We start from the raw sequence: 19,452 nt of genomic DNA on the forward strand, positions 1-19,452 counted from the left end.
GAGCCTTGTGTGCATCAAGACTGCTTTTCTGGCATAGCACCATCGTGAGGAGTGATACCGTTTTAGAAAATGCGATGTTGTGTTCCTGTTTTACATCCTGACCATTCACTAGCCACCCCAGGGGATAGTCTAGAGGTTTAGTTTAAAATAGTAAGGAAGATGTCTAGGAACAATAAAACACAAAATTCTAAGCAAGTTATTATCATCCATACCTAGTGACATTTTGCTAAACATGGAGTGCTTTATTTTATTGTGCCCTCAAGATCATAGGCATTACAGAGGGTATTGAATACAGAAAAATGCATGTGTAAAAACACAGCATAAACACAAAAGAAAAAAACATGTCATGCACATGGTTATCCAATGATATCTTGTATGGTGTTACAAAATTAGCTGTTCTGGTCACAACATGGCAAACTTCTTGGAAAGAAAAATATCAAAATTGATTTGTCCATCTCTCTCCCCCTGCAGGGTATGGCACTAAGTCTGGGTGACAAGATCAACAGTACCCAGAAATCGTCACCCAAAGTTGGTGCCTGAACCAACTGGCCTGCCAGTCCCCTGGCCTGGTTGTCTTGTGGCACAAACGGGTGCCAACCCTGAAGCCTGCTTGAAAAACCCAGAGCCAATCGCTGCCTCCAGTCGACTGCAGGTGGACTGATCCATTTCAAGCATGTTTGAGGCATTGACTTCAGAGCCTGGCCAACTTTACCGGCAACAGCCATGCTTAGAGAGAACCACCTGTACACACTGTTATCTCTCTTTGGGATGTAATTTTTCTGAGGAACCCATGTGTATCAATAAAAAGCTTTGCTTGTGCATATTGGTCACTCAGAGATGTCTAGAAATGTCTTTCAATTTCATCCCGCAGCGATAGCTGTTATGAACTTTGTGCAGCACTCATAAATCTTGGCTTGGTTCATATGTTGTCGCAATTACAAGTTAAGAAAGAATTACAAGATTCTTTGCATATTACTCCAACTGAGACGTAGTGGCAGTAGCTGAGGGGAACATGTGTTCTCTGTTATACAAACGGGATTACCCAAGCACTTCACAAAAAGTTTGTCACTTACAATATGTTAAACTGTTGACTCACTGAACCGACATTCTGTCTGGCAAGTGCAGCTAGTTTATTTTTTCATGACACAAGGAAACTTGCCATGTACATTTTTCAGGGTCCACAACAGGCCCTACTGTACAAGACAAGGATGACTTTGCATTGCAGTTCCCCACAAGACGACAGTGTTCACTAGGACAGCTTGATGCTTTCACTACGAGTTGAGGGCTGGAAGAATTTCTGAAGTCTGCCAATTCTCTTCTGGAGTTACACGTTCACACACTATACCACCCGTCCTGGGCAGCTGTTTAGTGATGTAACTAGAATAGTGATTACCATTAGTAATGCTCAACCAGTATCGTTAGGCCCTGCTCATTTATGTTGTGCAAACTTAGGCCCATTGCGCTTGCGCTGGAGCCGTGCACACCACTGCACAGCTTTGTCAGCATCTACAGACATCCTCGCTTAAACCATTTGGCTACATGTTGCCACAAGCCAAAGTTGCTCCAAATGCATCAGACAGAACGAGGCGTACAGAGTGCTGTACATGCACTTCACTTTACACCGACTAGAGGCCATCTGCAGCTCTCCAACAGGGTTTTACTTGATGCCTCTGCAAACTTCGAGATGTCTCCTCCATGCAAGATATAGCAGAAAATGTATTTCCATTGTTTATGCTGAGATGCATTGCTTACCCAAGTGCTATCCACACTATGCGTCTGGGTCTCCCACTGACCAAACTATCCTCGTATAGACAGTTGTGATTGTCTGAATCAGAGTTCCAAGACGTGTTTAGGCTTAAGGCCCTAGGTATTTGGATTGTGCGAGATAGTGGAGGCTTTCTTTATTTATTTATGTTGCAGAATTTTTCACCATCTCCAATTCGTTTTATGTATGCAGGAGGTCATGTCACCAATTCCAGAATGGCAAAGTGCCTAGAAACAGCTGCAGTTTTTCTTGCAGTGTTCTTAAAAGACGCACTCAACTTTCAATCTAAACAAACTGAAGAAGAAAATACAGCAGGTCAGCACTGGGTGCCTTACCTGTGATCATATTATTTCGATATCATCGAGCGGTGCTCAAGAAATGAGCCGCCACGAGAGTGACAATGAAGTTGGTCGGTGCGCTTGGTGCGAGCGAGTGTCGGCCTGGCTGCCTGACTCCAGTGTAAATAGCCTGTAAATAGCCTCTTCTGTCTGTGTCTTTCCGCACGCAACATTCTGGTGGAGGTCAGCGATCCCCGTCCTCACCACGAAACTCAGAAGTGGTCGGCACACCGAGCTTGTCACCATGCCTCCCGGTGACGCGCCCACCTCTGCAACAGCTTCGGCTTGTCCCACTGCTCCAATCGTCACGGTCGCCCCACATCGCGACCCAGGTGTGTTCTCTGGCCTGGAGGGCCAGGATGTTGACGACTGGATCAAACTCTATGAGCACGCCAGTGCTAATAACAGGTGGGACCCAACGATTATGCTCGCCAATGTCATCTTTTATCTCGGCGGCACCCTACGCGTGTGGCACCAAACGCATGACGGCAAGATAACCAGTTGGGACAGTTTCAAAGAGAAGCTACGGGAACTGTTCGGCGACCCCATTGGACGCAAGGCTGCCGCGAGAAAGGCTCTTGCGTCTCGTGTTCAGTCATCTACGGAGCCGTACGTTTCATACATCCTCGACGTCTTAGCTCTGTGCCGCAAAGCTGACGATGCTATGTCCGAAGCTGATAAAGTGTCACATATTCTAAAAGGCATCACTGACGACGCTTTCAATTTGCTTGTTTTGGGCAGCGTCTCAACTATCGACGCCATCATCAAAGAATGCCGTCTCCTTGAACAAGCTAAGAGCCGCCGTATCACACAACATCACGCGGCTACCCAACACTGCTGCTACGTCGACATGTGAGGGTCAACCACGTCAGACCACCACCACCTGTAACGACGTCACCCGTATTGTTCGCCGCGAACTCGAGGCCACCTGTTTGCCAGCTTTCTCCACGACGCCTCCCGATCCGCCAGCAACCACCATTGCGATGATCCAGACCGTCCTCCCACTGGAATTTGAGAACATGGGTCTGAACTCCGTGTGTTCCACGTCTCAACCCAGCGTTCCCCAGTTCTGTAGCGGCCCTCCTCATCCTCTGCAGTCCTTTTCCGCCGCATCTCGCCACAACCCGTCCGATTGGCGTACACCTGATGACCGGCCGATCTGCTTCCACTGCAGTCGCATCGGCCACGTCGCTCGTCACTGCCGCAACCAATGGCCACCACCTCCTCGGACATACACCGCCGCTTATTCCCGCACCTTTGGACCTTCCGTTCCCTATACCACTCGCCATGAATCCATTGCCACTGATGCTCCTGCTCCGAACCTTCGGTACAGCCGCTCGCCCTCACCTCGACGCCATCAGTCTCGTTCGCCCCAACCCCATCGCTTCTCTTCGCCGCCTATCGCCTCCCAGATCCAGCCTGAAAACTAGGCACTGCAGCTTCTGGAGGTGAAGCTGCATTGTTGACCCTGCCCTCAAATCCTCTGCTCACATTACCCATGAACTGAAACCTTCTTGATGTTGACGGCTATCGTGTCACGGCACTCATCGATACAGGAGCACATCTTTCAATTATGAGTGCTGTCTTCTAACGACGACTGAACAAGCTCCTTACCCCAGCGTCCGCACACGTCGTCCGCGTTGCGGATGGCGGTGCTGTGCCTATCATCGGCATGTGTACGGCACGCGTCAGCATCGCCGGCCGCCACACTCCTGTCCTCTTCACCGTAATTGCTCATTGCCCCCACGACCTCATTCTCGGCCTCGATTTTCTCTCCGCACATTCTGCTCTTATTGACTGCTCTTGCAGTACCCTCCGCCTTGAGTTGCCAATGCTCGCAGAACCTTCTGACGCACCCCACTGCCACTTACGTCCCACCGGCTTTCTTCGCCTGCAGCCAAAGTCAATAGCCTACATTGAACTGTTGTCTTTCCCACCAGTTCCTGATGGCGAGTACCTCGTCACTCCTCTGCCCGACATTCCAATAAGGTATGACGTTACAGTGCCTCACAGTATACTTAATATTACTGGGAACTGCACTCGCATGCCTGTCTGTAACTTTGGTTTGGCGAAGCAAATTCTACCGCAAGGTATTTGCCTTGCCACCGTTGATTGTCTCGGCGACCAATACGTGGCAGCGTTATCGACCAATGGTTCTCGCGAGCTTAGCAGGCCCCTCGCGCCAGCCTCGGGTGCTGATTCCAATATAAAGAAAATGGTTGCAACAGACCTGTCCTCGGCGCAGGCTGAAAAGCTTTGCCAAGTATTATCGTCCTACCGAGATATTTTCGACATCGACGATCGCCCTTTAGGCCAGACGCTCGCAATCAAGCATCGGATTCTTACTGTGATGCTACGCCTATTCACCGACGACCGTATTGAGTTTCTGCGTCGGAACGCCGAGTAATGCAAAATGAAGTCAACAAAATGTTCGATAAAAACATCATTGAGCCTTCTTCGAGTCCCTGGGCATCACCTGTGGTGTTGTTTAAGAAGGATGGCATGTGGCGCTTCTGCGTAGACTACCGTCATCTGAACAACATTACTAAGAAGGACGTCTACCCGCTCCCACGTATAGACGACGCCCTTGACTGCCTGCACGGTTCCAGCTATTTCTCGTCTATTGATCTTCGTTCGGGATACTGGCAGATTGCTGTTGAGGATATGGACAGAGAAAAACAGCGTTCATCACACCTGATGGCCTATACCAATTTAAAGTAATACCGTTTGTATTATGCAACGCCCCTGCCACCTTCGAGCGTATGATGGACTCCTTGCTCCAAGGTTTCAAATGGTCCACATGCCTCTGCTACCTCGACGACGTCATCGTCTTCTCGCCAACGTTCGACACTCACCTTGAACGACTCAAAACTATACTCGATGTATTTCGAAAGGCGAAGCTGCAGCTTAACTCGTCCAAATGTCGTTTTGGCCACCGGCAAATTACTCTTCTGGACCATCTCGTTGACGCTTCCGAAGTACAGCTTGATCCCGACAAAACTCGCGCTGTCAGAGAGTTTCCGGTTCCAAAGACAGCCGCAGACATTTGAAGTTTTGTAGGGTTATGCTCATACTTTCATTGTTTTGTTCCAGATTTTGCGACAATTGCTAGACCCCTAACTAATCTTTTCAAGAAAGGTGTACAATTCTCATGGGGCACTGGAGAGTCCGCCGCCTTCTCTCGTCTCGTCACTCTTCCAACCTCACCACCTATTCTCGCCCACTTCGACCCTGATGCCCCTACAGAATTGTGTACAGATGCCAGTGGTCATGGCGTAGGTGTCGTCTTAGCCCAGCGTCAACGTGGCCAGGATCGCGTTATTGCTTATGCAAGCCGCCTCCTAGCACCATCAGAGCGCAAATATTCCATTACGGAACGAGAATGCCTTGCTGTTGTCTGGGCGGTTGCAAAGTTCCGTCCTTACCTTTACGGTCGCCCTTTTTCCGTAGTCACTGACCATCATGCTCTCTGCTGGCTCTCTTCGCTAAAAGATCCTACAGGCCGGCTTGGTCGATGGGCTTTGAGGCTACAAGAATTTTCATATTCCGTGGTGTACAAGTCTGGCCGCCTGCACCAAGACGCTGACAGCTTGTCGCGTTACCCTGTTAACGACTATGACTCTCATTCTAATATTGCCAGTGCTTCTTGCATATTCTTTGTATCACAGCTGCTTCATTTCGCCGACGAGCAACGCCGTGACGCCTACATCAGAGCACTCATCGACCGTTTTGAGCACGCTCCGGCCGATGCTACCCTACGCCTCTTCGTCCTTCGCGACACCGTCGTAATTTTCATCCGGAGGGCTCTAAGTTCCTACTTGTAATACCTAAACACCTCCGCTCCACCGTTATAGAAGAGCTCCACGACACACCAACGGCAGGACATCTCGGCGTATCTCAAACCTATGACCGTGTACGTCGCCGTTTTTTCTGGCCGGGTCTTGCCCGTTCCGTACGATGTTACGTCGTCGCTTGTGAAGTTTGCCAACGACGCAAGAAGCCTTCCCAGCTCCCCGCTGGTTACCTGCAGCTGCTCGACATCCCTGCCGAGCCCTTTCATCGTGTCGGATTAGACCTTCTCAGCCCATTTCCGGTGGGCAAGGTGGCAGCAGTACGAGCATCATGCTTACCCGCTGTCTATTTATTACGCAGATCGCCTTCCTCGCTTGTTGCCACTTCGAATGTGCTGCGGTCATCTCTCCTGACGTCACAGCTCTTGTGCACCCGCCGCCATCATCAAGATCCCTGGTTGATTCCACTGGCAGCTGTACGAACTGTCCTATCTCCCTTCCGGATGACTGTCTTGATCTGACCGCCACCACATGTGCCCGGAACCCGGGCATAGCTGGCACACTGAACCGTCCATTCACAATCAAGCCCAGTCCCATGACGTCAACGATCATGCCTATAAATTCCCAGCCGGATCCTTCCTTCTTCAGTGGGCAAGGTGGCAGCAGTACGAGCATCATGCTTTCCCGCTGCCTATTTCTTACGCAGGTATGTTACTTTCAGAATGCCCGCTGCATTCGCTCTGATGATTGATTCTTACTGCTGCTCCCTCGCCCACACCATTCTCGCAGATGCTTTGCTTATATTTCTTTGTACTTGCAGCTCGCTGTTTGTATTAATAGATTGTTACAGAGTAGTGACGTCGAAAGCAATCCTGGTCCTCGCTCCCAAAAAAATCCGAGCCTTTTGCAAGGTTTTGACGATCAACCATCGGTATCTGAAATGCTCGCTGAGCTCTTGAACGGACAGAAAAGATTAGCTGAGGATATTGCCGAAATTAAAAACTCAACAATCTGTTAATACACGTTTTGAGACTATCGAATCACATTTGGCCGCTCTGGAGTCCTCGTCACATAAGCCTGCCGTCCCAAGCGGCAGCCTTAACAGGGAACTCGCACGTCTAACAAACGAAATTCACAACCTTTCAACTAAAAATGATGAATTAGAAAACCGTGCTCGAAGGAACAATTTAATCTTACACAGTCTGCCAGAATCCTCCGATGAAGATAATGAACACCTGTCCTCAGACATTGCAAAATGGTTTGAGGATAAACTTAAAATGAGCTGTCCTCAAATAGAAAGATGCCATCGTCTTGGAAGGCCTTCACGTGACCATCCACGACCCGTTATTATGAAACTTCTGGACTATCGGGAGAAAGTTTCGCTGTTAAAAAGTGGTCGCATGCTAAAGAAAACCAATTACCGTATTTCGGAAGATTTTTCACTACGTGTCCAGAATATCCGCAAAAAACTTTGGGAAGCGTCTGAGAGTTTTAGGAACAACGGGTGCACGGTCCGCATACGGTTTGACCATATGTTTATCAATAAAGTTCGCTATAACTGGAACAGCGCTTCTAATACATTAGAGAAAGTACATCGTAACACAATACTAAATAGCGTCACACCTGCCTCTCCACCTTGACTCCTTCGTTGCAAAACCAATGACCTCTGTGTATTAAATATTAACACATGAAGCCTTCTCAATAAATTTTCCGACTTCATCTCTCTAGTAACTGCTCATTCCCCCCATATTATAGGCATTACTAAAACATGGCTACATGACGGCATATACGACAGACCAAATGGTAGAGGTGGTGGTGTCGCCCTCTATATACAGTCCCACCTGAAGTTTTTAGTTCTTGAAACCCCATGTGAAATTGAATTGCTTTTGTGCAAGATTCATTTGGAAAGGTCATCCGCGCTAATTGGAGTGTTTTACCGGCCTCCTGGCTCTTGTGGTGATCAGTTCGGTTTTCTTAGCAACATTTTGCATAATTTGAAATCATCAAATATAATACTTATGGGAGACTTTAATGCACCAGGCATTCATTGGCCCTCTCTCACCATTACCGGCTGCGACGTGTCACTCTCAAGAAAATTATTGCGCCTTTCCCTATCCCTCGGTCTTAAACAGATTGTCCACGAGAACACCAGGGAAATGGCTGTCCTAGATTTAGTTTTTCTTGGCTCAAGTCTTTTCGAAAGTGGCTTCCAGTGCTGCATTACTGACGGGATTTCTGACCTTAAAGCCGTACTGTTCTCGGTTTGCTGTATTGTTCCCAAACCACGGATTGAGTACTGCACTTTTCGTGATTTTAGCCGCGCCAATGATGCTGCAATTACAGACACACTTAGCGAATCGTTTGAGAAGTTTCATGAATTATCTTTGAACAATGATGTCGATGTTGCCGTAGGGTTTTTTGAGAATATTGTTGAAACATGTATTAACCAGTTGGTTCCCCAGAAACAAAAAGGAAATTAATTCACCGTGGATGACAAGAGGACTACTGCATTTATTGCGTCGTGTTTCGTGATTGCGCAAGTCTAAAAGAAATGGTAATCCTGACAAAATTGCAGAGTTCAGTGATGCCAAGAAGGAACTTCGCCAGAAACTAACATCTGCCAAGGATTTCTACCATGCTGTTACTTTGCCCAAATTAATGAAAACAAACCCTTGTATGTTCTGGAAATCAATAATGCCAAGTAACAGCACAACTAACAGTTTAGTTGTTAAGGATGTTGCAGTTTCAGATTCACTCATGATTGCTTTCGCTTTTAACACCTATTTTCATTCCGTGTTCACACAGGATAACTCTTCACTTCCGCCTTTTAGCTGTGACTCATACCCTCCTATTGAAGAAATCATCGTCTCTAGTTCAGGTGTTCTGAACATGATCCTCCATTTAGATACTTAAAGGAGCTGCGGCCCAGATGACATACCCGATTCCTTCCTCGTTCGCTACTCCCTTTGGACAAGCAGATACCTCTCCGTTATCTTCCGTTATCACCTCCACTGTTCCCCAATCCTAGAAGCTTGCTACGGTCATTCCAATATACAAATCCGGTAACGCTCAACTTCTGCAGAACTACAGACCCATTTCATTAACTGCCCACTCATGCAAGTTACTCGAACATATGATTTTTAAACACATCACGGAATTTCTTGAAAGCCACAATATCCTATCTAATTACCAACATGGTTTCCATCGTGGATATACCACCACTACCCAACTAATCAAATTCACGCACGATATTTGTCAGTCATTAGATTTAGGAGGACAGATTGACAGCATTTTTGTTGACTTATTCAAAGCTTTCGGCACCGTCCCACACCCAAAGCTCCTCTACAAGCTTAATTCCTTTCTAAATAACCCTTCTCTGGTTGGTTGGATACATAGCTTCCTAACCCAGCGTTCTCAGTCTGTGCACTTTAACGGCTCTATTTCCTCTCCTGTCAGTGTTTCGTCCGGTGTCCCACAAGGTTCTGTTTTAGGCCCGCTTCTTTTCTTATTATATATTAATGACTTGCCGCATTGCGTGTTCGTTAATATTCGGCTTTACGCTGATGATTGCATCCTCTATCATAGTATTAATACACCAATGGATCATGATTTACTTAAAATGACTCCTTTGCAAAATTTTGTAGGTGGTGCAAGGACTGGCAAATGAACATTAATATCTCTAAAACTGTTTCCGTGTCCTTCTCCAGATGCCCATCTCCATCACTTTCCACGTACACTTTCCATGGTCAAGATTTAAAATGAGTAACCGAATTTAAATACCTTGGTCTTCATTTCTCCCATGACATGTCATCGTCGAAACACATTGACATCATATGTAACAAAGCTTTTAGACGTCTCAATTACCTCCACCGTTCATTGCGTAAGGCTCCAAAGGATACCAAACTGATGACGTATAAAACAATTATCCGCCCCATTCTTGATTATGGCTGCATCATATGGAATCCTCATAAGAAATCCGATATTAAAAAGTTAGAATCAGTCTAAAAGAAATCAGTGCGCTTCATTTTTCGCAACTATAGCCGAGATTTTTCCCCTTCTTCCCATTATACAGCTACAGGTCTTACAGTTCTTTCATCTCGCTGCTGCTTAGAAAGCATGAAATTTTTACACATGCTGATTCATTTTGAGCGCCTAGTTACACTAAATTATTTGAACTTTAATCTACCTTCTACCACTAGGAGTCCTCATAATCTCAATCTTATCCCTTTCTTTTGCCGAATGGAGATGTTCAAGCACAGCTTCTTTCCATTGGCCATTGAGCTCTGGAATTCACTGCCTGGAAGCATCTGCTCTTTACCTACGCAAGAATTTTTTAAAACAATTACATATACTTGATATTCATATTTTTTGTGCCTGTATCTTGTTTTCTTGTTTTCCTTTTTTTCTCACTGCCCACTCCTGCAATAGCCTCACCGAGGCTGAAGTATGTATAAATAAATAAAATAATAAATCTACATCGGGGAACAAGTGGGTTGCAGTCGCGGTGGACCACGCGACCCGCTACGCCGTAACCCGTGCTCTTCCGACCAGTTGTGCAAGTGATGTTGCGGACTTCCTCCTACATGATATTATTTTGATGCACGGGGCTCCACGTCAATTGCTAACAGACCATGGCCGTACGTTTTTGGCCAAAGTCATCGACGACATCATGCATGCCTGCTCAATACGGCATAAATTTACCACCGCCTACCATCCCCAAACGAACGGCCTCACTGAGCGCTTGAACCGCACACTTACAGACATGCTATCCAAATATGTTTCAGACGACCACCGTGACTGGGACCTGGCTCTACCTTACATTACCTTTGCATACAACTCTTCCAGTCTCGAAACTGCTGGCTTTTCCCCGTTTTACCTCTTGTATGGCCGCGAACCAACGCTACCTCTGGACACTGTGCTTCCGTCCGCCACAGCTTCAACTAGCGATTATGCCCGTGATGCAATCGCCCATGCTGACCACGCTCGCCAACTTGCGTGCGCTCGTCTACAAGTGTCTCAAGACAAACAGAAGCAACGCTACGACCTCCGTCACTGTGATGTCCATTTTCTGCCCGGCAGCCTCGTGTTGCTTTGGTTACCTTCGCGTAAAGTTGGCCTATGTGAAAAACTCCTTTCTTGTTACACAGGTCCATATCGCGTGCTCCGCAAAGTGACCGATGTCACCTATGAAATCGTTCTAGCCAAGCCCACTACATCCTCCGCTATGACAACCAGTGACATTGTCCACGTCGCCTGACTCAAGCCCTACAACTCTCCACGCGCCTTGGATATTTAACAGCACCGTGACGGTGCTTTTGCCGCTGGGGGGGTAGTATTACGATATCATCGAGCGGTGCTCAAGAAACGAGCCGCCGCGAGAATGACGAAGTTGGTCGGTGCGCTTGGCACGAGCGAGTCTCGGCCTGGCTGCCTGGCTCCAGTGTAAATAGCCTGTAAATAGCCTTTTCTGTCTGTGTCTTTCCACACGCAACAATATTTGGTGCAAAACTAGCGCAAGGTCACTTGTTTAGACAGCATAACCTGAAGGCACCATGTAGGGCACACGTGGCCTACCACAAGCTAGTAAATCTGCACTGTTGGCTCAGCCGTATGGCATTGTAAGCCAGAACTTCAATTTCAGCCATGGGTGTGGCCTGCATGTACAGTTGTCCATAACAGTACTATACAGGACACAAGGATCGTCAAAAAGCTCACTTCCTGCAAAGCCTGGGCACACAGCTTCAAATTTAAGGTCTCAATCTAGTTTTTACGACCCGCATGGTTATAAATTCGAATTTTAAGCGCCGTGCCTTAACTTAGGAGGAACCCGTATCCTGGAAACTTTCATTGATGACTGTGCACCCAACAAAATATTGAGATTGCACAGAAACACTAGTTTGAATGCGTTGCGGTGCCTTCTGGTGGCTATTAAGTCATTCTTGTGCTTTGCGTCCCTTCTTACTTGGATCCATGCCCATTTTCTCACTGCCACTAAGCCAGGCACTTTAGCACCCTGTATTTTTGTGGCACACAAGGAATGGAAGTGTTTGTGGCAGCTTCATAATTGATCTACATAATAGCAGCAGAGTCGAACTGTGGATCAGGTGTGTTGAAGTAAATGCAATAGTATTTGCAAATTTGTTTCCATTGATATCAGCGTGTACGCTTGTAATGAATATCAGATATAACGAAGGCTTTTTTTTTATATCAAAAGCAACTTCATTATGAGGTTTGACTGTATAACCTTGTTTACCTATTTGGCTGCAAACGTCTTGTTGTGCAAGACTGCCCTGCTCTTGAATACAGGGCAAAAGAATTCCGCAGTAACTCTTACTCTGAAGTGGAGGACTGATAGAAATAATTGTGATGATGGAAACAAATGTGGACCGGCACTTGCAGCCAGCTCTTCTCACCCCGCCTGGATCACTGCTGTGCCATTGGCAATGGCATGTTAGTTCTTCAACATTCTCACAAGTGCAGATCACAGAGGTCGCCCTGTGAAGTAAAATTTGCATGTTTTCTGTGCTACTGTTTTTCCCATGTAATTTATCGATTAGCTAAAAAAGTATAATGCAGCCTTGGTTCATCTTTGTAACACCCACCCTTGCATCTGGGCAAAAGTGATCCTCGGAGTAGAAATGCTGCATTGAAAACATCTTTATTATTTCATTCGAAGGGGAAGGGAAAAGGTGTATCGTGACCATAAGGGGCTGTGCCACTAATAAATATGCGGCTCATCTGCTTCTGTTAAGCAGAGTTGATGAAATGGAGGTAGTATGGTGGAAGTACACTTGATGGCCTCACCATTAGTGGGATTGCTAAACTGTAGGACTCTTTTGACTAGGCATTTCGTTTTCGCAAATCCACAGGTAGTACTGTAGGTCCAGTCTTGTTTCTTCTCAAAGGACATCACAACACCACAATGCCTGAGGTACCTTTACAGACAAAAACACACTCATATATGTGGCTTATATGTATGGTGGTGTGGAATGTAGGAACTGTGTAGTGCAAACCCAGCAAAGAGCAGTATTGTAATTTTGCAATATTAGTCTAGGAAGTGTAAATGCATAAGCCAAGATATATCGCAGATGCCAGAAAGCTGCAAACAGGCATACACTTGCAGTAATTTCACATGCTACCGTTCCTCTTCAGCTTATCTAAACTGTCTACGTTCCTGGCTCAGAGGCCAAAGGTTCAGAATGAGAACATTTATTGCCTTTTACGAATGAGGCTGAGAGCACACCTCCTAACTTACCTTTTTTGTTTCAGATGGGGCATTTTTATACTGAAACAGTTGTGAAATTTGTTTGTCCAAATGATGTTGCCAGCTAGTGTTGAAGATTGGACAAGTTGGTACTGCATTACAAACTTATTAAAGCATGGCAAGGAATGGAAAGATACAGCCAAGGGGCAAAAAAAAAAGGAAAAATGCACTGTTGCCTGGTCTCCCCTTTTGTAATTTTGGGCTCAATCAAAAGTTGCCATTGTAGCTGTTCTAATTTTATGCATATTGTCTAGAGTCAGTGGGGGGTGGTTGGGAGGGACATAGCCAGTAAGGAATAAGGGGAGGAAGCGGGGGTCTTAGATATTTTTGCAGGTCCCATGTGAACGCCCTCCTATGAAAAAAAAAAGGGTGCAAAGCATCCCAAGGTAATTTCTGGCTACAGATACTGTTGAAGGCATTCTTATACCCTTGTACTGGTTCTGAAGCCACAGGTTCAAGTCCAGGTTCAAGGGAGACCTACATTTTAACCGTAAATTCATGAATATTTTGCTGTCTTTATTTTGCAGCATGCATGTTCCAGGTGGCCTAAATCTAAATTCTTGGAATGCACTGCCTATTGTGATGTCATTGTACAGTCTGACAAACTGATCAGCTTGTTTTTTCTCAAGTTATAGCAATGGCTGCATGTACAGTAAAGGATCAAGCTTGTGATAGCCATGAGAAATGTGCAAAACTTTGTCCTTCGAATAATGAACTGAAGGCTGGGTTCATGAAAATGTGTAGGTAAGAAGGGCTTTTACATAGTTAAAACAGACGTTTGGGCGAGTTGGTAAGACATATTTGAAACAGAACAGTGCGGTATTCACGGGGACAAGTGTAGTTGGAGCTGTTATATACGCTTCATTCCAAGCAATAAACTTCAGTTGCAAGTCAGCGCTCGTTCGTGTCGTTTCTCCCTCCTTGTCCCCGTGAATACTGCGCTATTCTGTTTCAAACTTTTACACAGTCCTTCGCATATGGCTCACATATGAGCCTCGATACCAGAGCCCTGATGACTTTTGTATTCAGTATGTGTCAAATGGACAAAGGCAGCCTGCCATTGTGCTTCAAGATTCCTCCAGCAAAAACTGCCCCTTTTCCATGTCAGAACTTCAGCTGGCACGGTGAAGTTAATTTCCAGCTATAGAGAACCTTGAACAATAATGTTGTCCACCGATCTGTTAAAAATCAGCTATCCATGTAGTAACCAGCCTCATTCAAACAGCTTGCACAGTACCTTGGCTCTACAAGCACATCAAAGCTACTGAAGGAATGTTTGCTTCAATCCTGTCCAACCTGGTGCATGAGTGCCACTAGAGCGTGGCAACGGGGTGACAGCGTTGGGTCAAACAGTCTCACTATGTGCGCCTCCTCCACCGTCGGCCACTGTTCAAGCAGAAACACGAGTCTGTCCAGAAGCAACAGGGCCTCGATGCAGCCAGCCCAGGCGATACGCAGCCGGTGAAAAGCCGAAAGCCGGCGTCGCTGTTCACCTGCGTATTCACATTCCAGGCACTCGGCTTGTGCCCGAAATGCAGACTCATCAACGACATCGCGGCCGAGCCTCCGCAGTGCCTGCTGTGCATAATCTGCGAACGATCCTGCCACGGTCAGGCGACCCACGCGCTTTCCAGACTCTCGTTCCTCGTCCGTTAGCATCAGCTGGAGCAGCGCTCTCCAGAAGAGCGTGTCGCTAGTCTCCTGCCGCCGGTCGGCGCACTGGGCTGCGAGCATACGCGCATTGCGGCCTGGGTCCCGACACCCGCGAGCCCCGAGCTCTTTGGACATGGGAAAGCCGCGCTCCAGCAGGTGGTAGCAGCAGCCAACCAGGCACAGCCCTCGCACCCTCGGCGCCCAGCGCACAGCCAGCCTCAGGGCACTGGGTCCCAGCTCGCCACATGTGTGCAGTCCGCACACGAGTAGGCGCCCATCGTTGCCATGCAGCACCGCGTTCATGTCGAACTGATCATCCACGCTGGCTGTGAGCGTCTGCAGGCGCTCAGCACAGAGCATCTTGGCGGCGCGCTCGCGGGCGCTGTGGTTTCGCGCTTCCGAGCTGTCGACAGCGAGAACCTGAAGTGCGTGCGGTGGCCCGCAGAGTCGCGCGGCCAGATAACCCTTGCCACTGCCTAGGTCCAGCAAGTGCAGGACACCCAAGCGCTGCGCGAGTGAGGCCACCAGATCGGCCATGGCCTCCACCTCGTGCTCCTTCTTGGGGCTCATGCCGCGTGCCACGAAGCTGCTGCTACTGCTGCTGCTGCTCTCACCATAGGCCGCCGGGTGTGTGAGCCGGTCGCCGCTGCTGAGAGCCCCAAGTGCGGACAATGTGTGTCGCTCCAGTTCAAGTGCCAAGGAATGCAGTGCTGGCACGTGGCCGGCCCTGCGAATGTATGGACTCACTCAAGAGGCTAGCCGTCGTGCTTCAATACTGTATGCTCAGCAGGAGACACTGACGACACTGAGGGACATGAGAGTGTGCATGCATTGCACTTCTAATTGGCTAATAAAAGCTTCATATCCCATTATCATGCTCAATTACTCTGGATAAAGAAAAACGTGGGATTAAGTCAATGGACATAAGGCATGGACAATGGACATAAGTCAATGCACCCTGACAGTACACCTCAAAGGGTGTTGAAGCTTCAACACTTTTTGAAATATACACTCCTAAACAAATGTACACCCTTTGTGTCGTATCTTGCCACACCAATAATTGTCATCTGCTTTGCTTGTGTTTCCTTTCTCGAAAATGCTGCACTCGCTACTTTCCTGTGGAGAACGCTCTGTCATGCTGATAATGTGCATGCCGTGACTTGGAAGTACTGGCCGTTAAAGGAAATGCAGACAGGACAGATGATGATTATTGTGTGGCAAGATAAGACCCAAAGGTTGTAATTTTGCTTAAGAATGTACTTTTAAAAAAAGTTACACCCTATGGCGCTTATCCTGTCCCCCAACAATAATCATCAGTCTTGCCCACATTTCCTTCCTTTAAAGCTGCGAGCCTTCACTCTTAAGCAAAATTACACCCTTTTGCCACACAACATGAATCGTCGACTGTCTTGTCCGCATTTCCTTTTAATGCGGCTGGCCCGGTACTTTCCAGTAATGAACGGCATGCGCGTTATCAGCATGACAGCATTCCCAACAGGAAAGTAGTGGGCGTGGCGTTTTCAAGAAAGAGAACGCAAGCAAGGCAGATGATTATCGTTGTGTGGCAGATATACACCCCAAAGGGTGTAACTGCATAAGTACACTTATAGCGGTTGTGCCCTTTGGGGTGTATATTTGTCCCACAACAATAATCGTTATCTGCCTTGCTTGAGTTTCCTTTCTTGAAAACTCGGCGCTCACTACTTTCCTGTCGAGAATGCTGCGTCACACTGATAACGCGCATGCTGTTGGTGACTGGGAAGTACCGGGCTCGCAGCGTTAAAGAACGGAAACGCGGGTTAAGAGAGATGATTATCGTTGTGGGACGAGATACGCTCCAAAGGGTGTACATTTTTCTAAGAGTGTACATGCTAAATTAGTTGCACCCTTTGGGGTGTATATTTGCCATGCAACGATAATTGTCGTCTGTCTTGCCCGCATTTCTGTTCTTTAACGTTGCGTGCCCGGTACTTCCAAGTCGCCAACGGCATGCGGCTTATCAGTATGACAAAGCATTCTCGAGAGGAAAGTAACGTACGCGTGCAGCGTATTCAAGAAAGGAAACGGGTGCAAGACATGACGACTACTGTTGTGTGGCAAATATACACCCCAAAGGGTGCAACCGTTAGAGTAGTACACTCTAAAAACAGCTGCACCCTTCGGGGTGTTTTTTTGTCCCACAACAATAATCATCTGTCTTGCCCGCGTTTCCTTTCTTTAACGCTGCGAGCTCGGTGCTTCCCAGTCACGAACGGCATGCGCGTTATCAGTGTGACGCAGCATTCTCGACAGGAAAGTAGCGAGCGCCGAGTATTCAAGAACACTCTTAAAACAGTTGCACCCTTTGGGGTGTGTATTTGTCCCACAACAATAATCGTCATCTGCCTTGCTAGCGTTTCCTTTCTTGAAAACCAGGCTCTGGCTACTTTCCTGTCGAGAATGCTGCGTCACACTGATAACGCGCATGCCGTTCGTGACTGGGAAGTACCGGGCTCGCAGCGTTAAAGACAGGAAACGTGGGCAAGACAGATGATGATTATCGTTGTGGGACAAGATACGCCCCAAAGAGTGCAAATTTTTCTAAGAGTGAAAGGAAACGCAAGCAACGCAGATTACGATTATCGTTGTGGGACAAATATATCTTGTCCCACAACGATAATCGTCATCTGTCTTTCCCACGTTTCCTTTCTTTAACGCTGCGAGCCCGGTACTTCCCAGTCACGAACGGCATGCGCGTTATCAGTGCGACGCAGCATTCTCTACAGGAAAGTAGCGAGCGCCGAGATTCAAGAAAGGAAACGCAAGCAAGGCAGATGACGATTATAGTTGTGGGACAAATACACACCCCAAAGGGTGCAACCGTTTTAAGAGTGTAGGCCAAGTTGCACCCTTTGGGTTGTATCTCTGCCACACAACGATAATCGTCATCTGCCTTGCTTGCGTTTCCTTTCTTGAAAACGCCGCACCCGCTACTTTCCTGTCGGGAATGCTATTATGTTATGCTGATAATTAATGCGCATGCCGTTCGTTGCTGGGAAGTACCGGGCTCGCCGCGTTAAGGAAATGCGGACAAGACAGATGACGATTATCGTTGTGGCAAAAGGGTGTAATTTTGCTTAAGACTGTACACTCTAAGAAAAGTTTACACCCTTTGAGTCGTATCTTGCCACAACAATAAACGTCATCTGTCTTGTTCTGTCCGCATTTCCTTTCTTTAACGCTGCGAGCCCGGTACTTCCCAGTAACGAACGGCATGCGCGTTATCAGCATGGCATTGTCGACAGGAAAGTAGCGGGCGCGGCGTTTTCAAGAAAGGAAACGCAAGCAAAACAGATTATTACTGTTGTGTGGCAGATAAACACCCCAAATGTGTAAACTTCTTTAAGAGTATACGTAGCTTGTGGCGCCGCATATGACAAAGCTTTGTTACGTGGCTTAGTGAAAGGCAATTTCGTGTACTGTGGTTTGACCAGGGCAGTTTAACTTTCCGTTGCTAAGCCACTGCTAACGGTAAACCGAACTTTACAAGGAACACATCACAACGCCACGCAATGCAATATAAATAAATAAAAAGGAACCTAGACTTGCGCAGCGTCTTTGTTGTCACGACGACGCGTAGATTAGCCACATAATACCTAGTAGGTTACGTGATACTGGTACACTGTAGCGATACCAACAAAACGTTTAAAAACGTAAGCCAGCCCATCATATGGTTGGCTTCCTACCTCACGCATTCAAGATTCATGAACTGCTCAGTTCCCAAACACAAAAGTTCTTGCTCAGTCAAGCTGAGCAGGTCCCTGCCGACATCGGCGTCCACAAGGCGCTCCCAGTGTTGTTTTGTGTAGAAGTCCACCATGTGGGCATTGATGAACGAGTTGTGCGCCTCTGTGAAATCGGCCACTCTGCTTAGTGCACGCCGTAATTCATCCAGTCGCGAGCTCGACATTGCGGGGCGGGAAGCACTGTAGGCGCACTCTCATGTAATCAGGGACTTCTAATGTCGGCTGGCGCTATGCTGCGTTGACGCTGATAAAAAGGTAGCACATTTCGGCGATTAGCCTGGCTTGCGGTGTTCGAGACGTCGAGCTACAGGTCGAGCGTCGTTTATTGCGTTGGCTACAAAAAGGTGTAGTGGTACCGTGCTCCTATGAACATGAATTTGCCACAGCGGCGCTGCCACTGAGAATGTGCGTCTGCGGTGAGAACAAACTCTTTTAATGTAACAAAAATCTAAGTAAAACATAACTTTCACACAAGCACACATATTTTCACACGTAAAGGGTATTGGTAAAAAGGAACATAATGTATAATGTATCGTAATTGATTTTTCGCCCCCGTGTGACAAAAAATGTGAGTTATACATCTTGAGATTGTATGGCCATCTTACGGCAATTTACCAAAGCTTCAAAATGAATGAGTCTAAACGCTATAAGAACGTCGACATTGTAGCCACAAGATGGCAGGCAAAGCGTACGCTCGTTTTGTTCTGCAATGCGCCTGCTTATTGTCGAACTTTTGGTAAGCTCACTGGAAGCTGTCAGGATTCTAAGGTGTTCAGCAAGTGGTTGTTCGCTCGGTGGGGAGAGCGGTGTTTACAGTGCGTGTGCTCCTTGTGGCGGTGCGTCCGCGCGATCTGCC

The 19,452-nt window shown here is 47.3% G+C and overlaps 2 protein-coding genes across 2 annotated transcripts in view; one reads left to right on the forward strand and one right to left on the reverse strand.

The window, feature by feature from the left end:
- The window catches only part of betaCOP (coatomer subunit beta), a 42,160-nt gene extending 41,330 nt beyond the window's left edge, over window positions 1-830 (forward strand). Inside the window, exon 13 of the mRNA XM_075674743.1 lies at window positions 472-830. Coding sequence (XP_075530858.1) covers window positions 472-540 — 69 coding nt within the window. The 3' untranslated portion in view covers window positions 541-830. The remainder of the gene's footprint in view (window positions 1-471) is intronic.
- An 11,703-nt stretch (window positions 831-12,533) lies between these two features.
- Window positions 12,534-19,267, reverse strand: LOC142563128 (putative methyltransferase-like protein 25). The gene is made up of 2 exons (XM_075673672.1): window positions 18,537-19,267; window positions 12,534-15,538 (listed from the first exon to the last, which is right to left on the reverse strand). The coding sequence occupies exons 1-2, from the start codon at window positions 18,758-18,760 to the stop codon at window positions 14,440-14,442; spliced, it is 1,323 nt and encodes a 440-aa protein (XP_075529787.1). The 5' UTR covers window positions 18,761-19,267; the 3' UTR covers window positions 12,534-14,439.
- Window positions 19,268-19,452: the final 185 nt, after the last annotated feature.

Source organism: Dermacentor variabilis, chromosome 11 (assembly GCF_050947875.1).
Source record: "Dermacentor variabilis isolate Ectoservices chromosome 11, ASM5094787v1, whole genome shotgun sequence".
NCBI lineage: Eukaryota > Metazoa > Arthropoda > Arachnida > Ixodida > Ixodidae > Dermacentor > Dermacentor variabilis.

What these genes read in the sequence shown, in the direction of transcription:
- LOC142563128 (XM_075673672.1), bottom strand. Translation starts at nt 18,760, where the DNA reads ATGTCGAGCTCGCGACTGGATGAATTACGGCGTGCACTAAGCAGAGTG. An exon ending in ATGAATCTTGAATGCGTGAG is followed by an intron (nt 15,539 to 18,536) that starts GTAGGAAGCCAA and finishes ATACATTCGCAG; the next exon opens with GGCCGGCCACGTGCCAGCAC.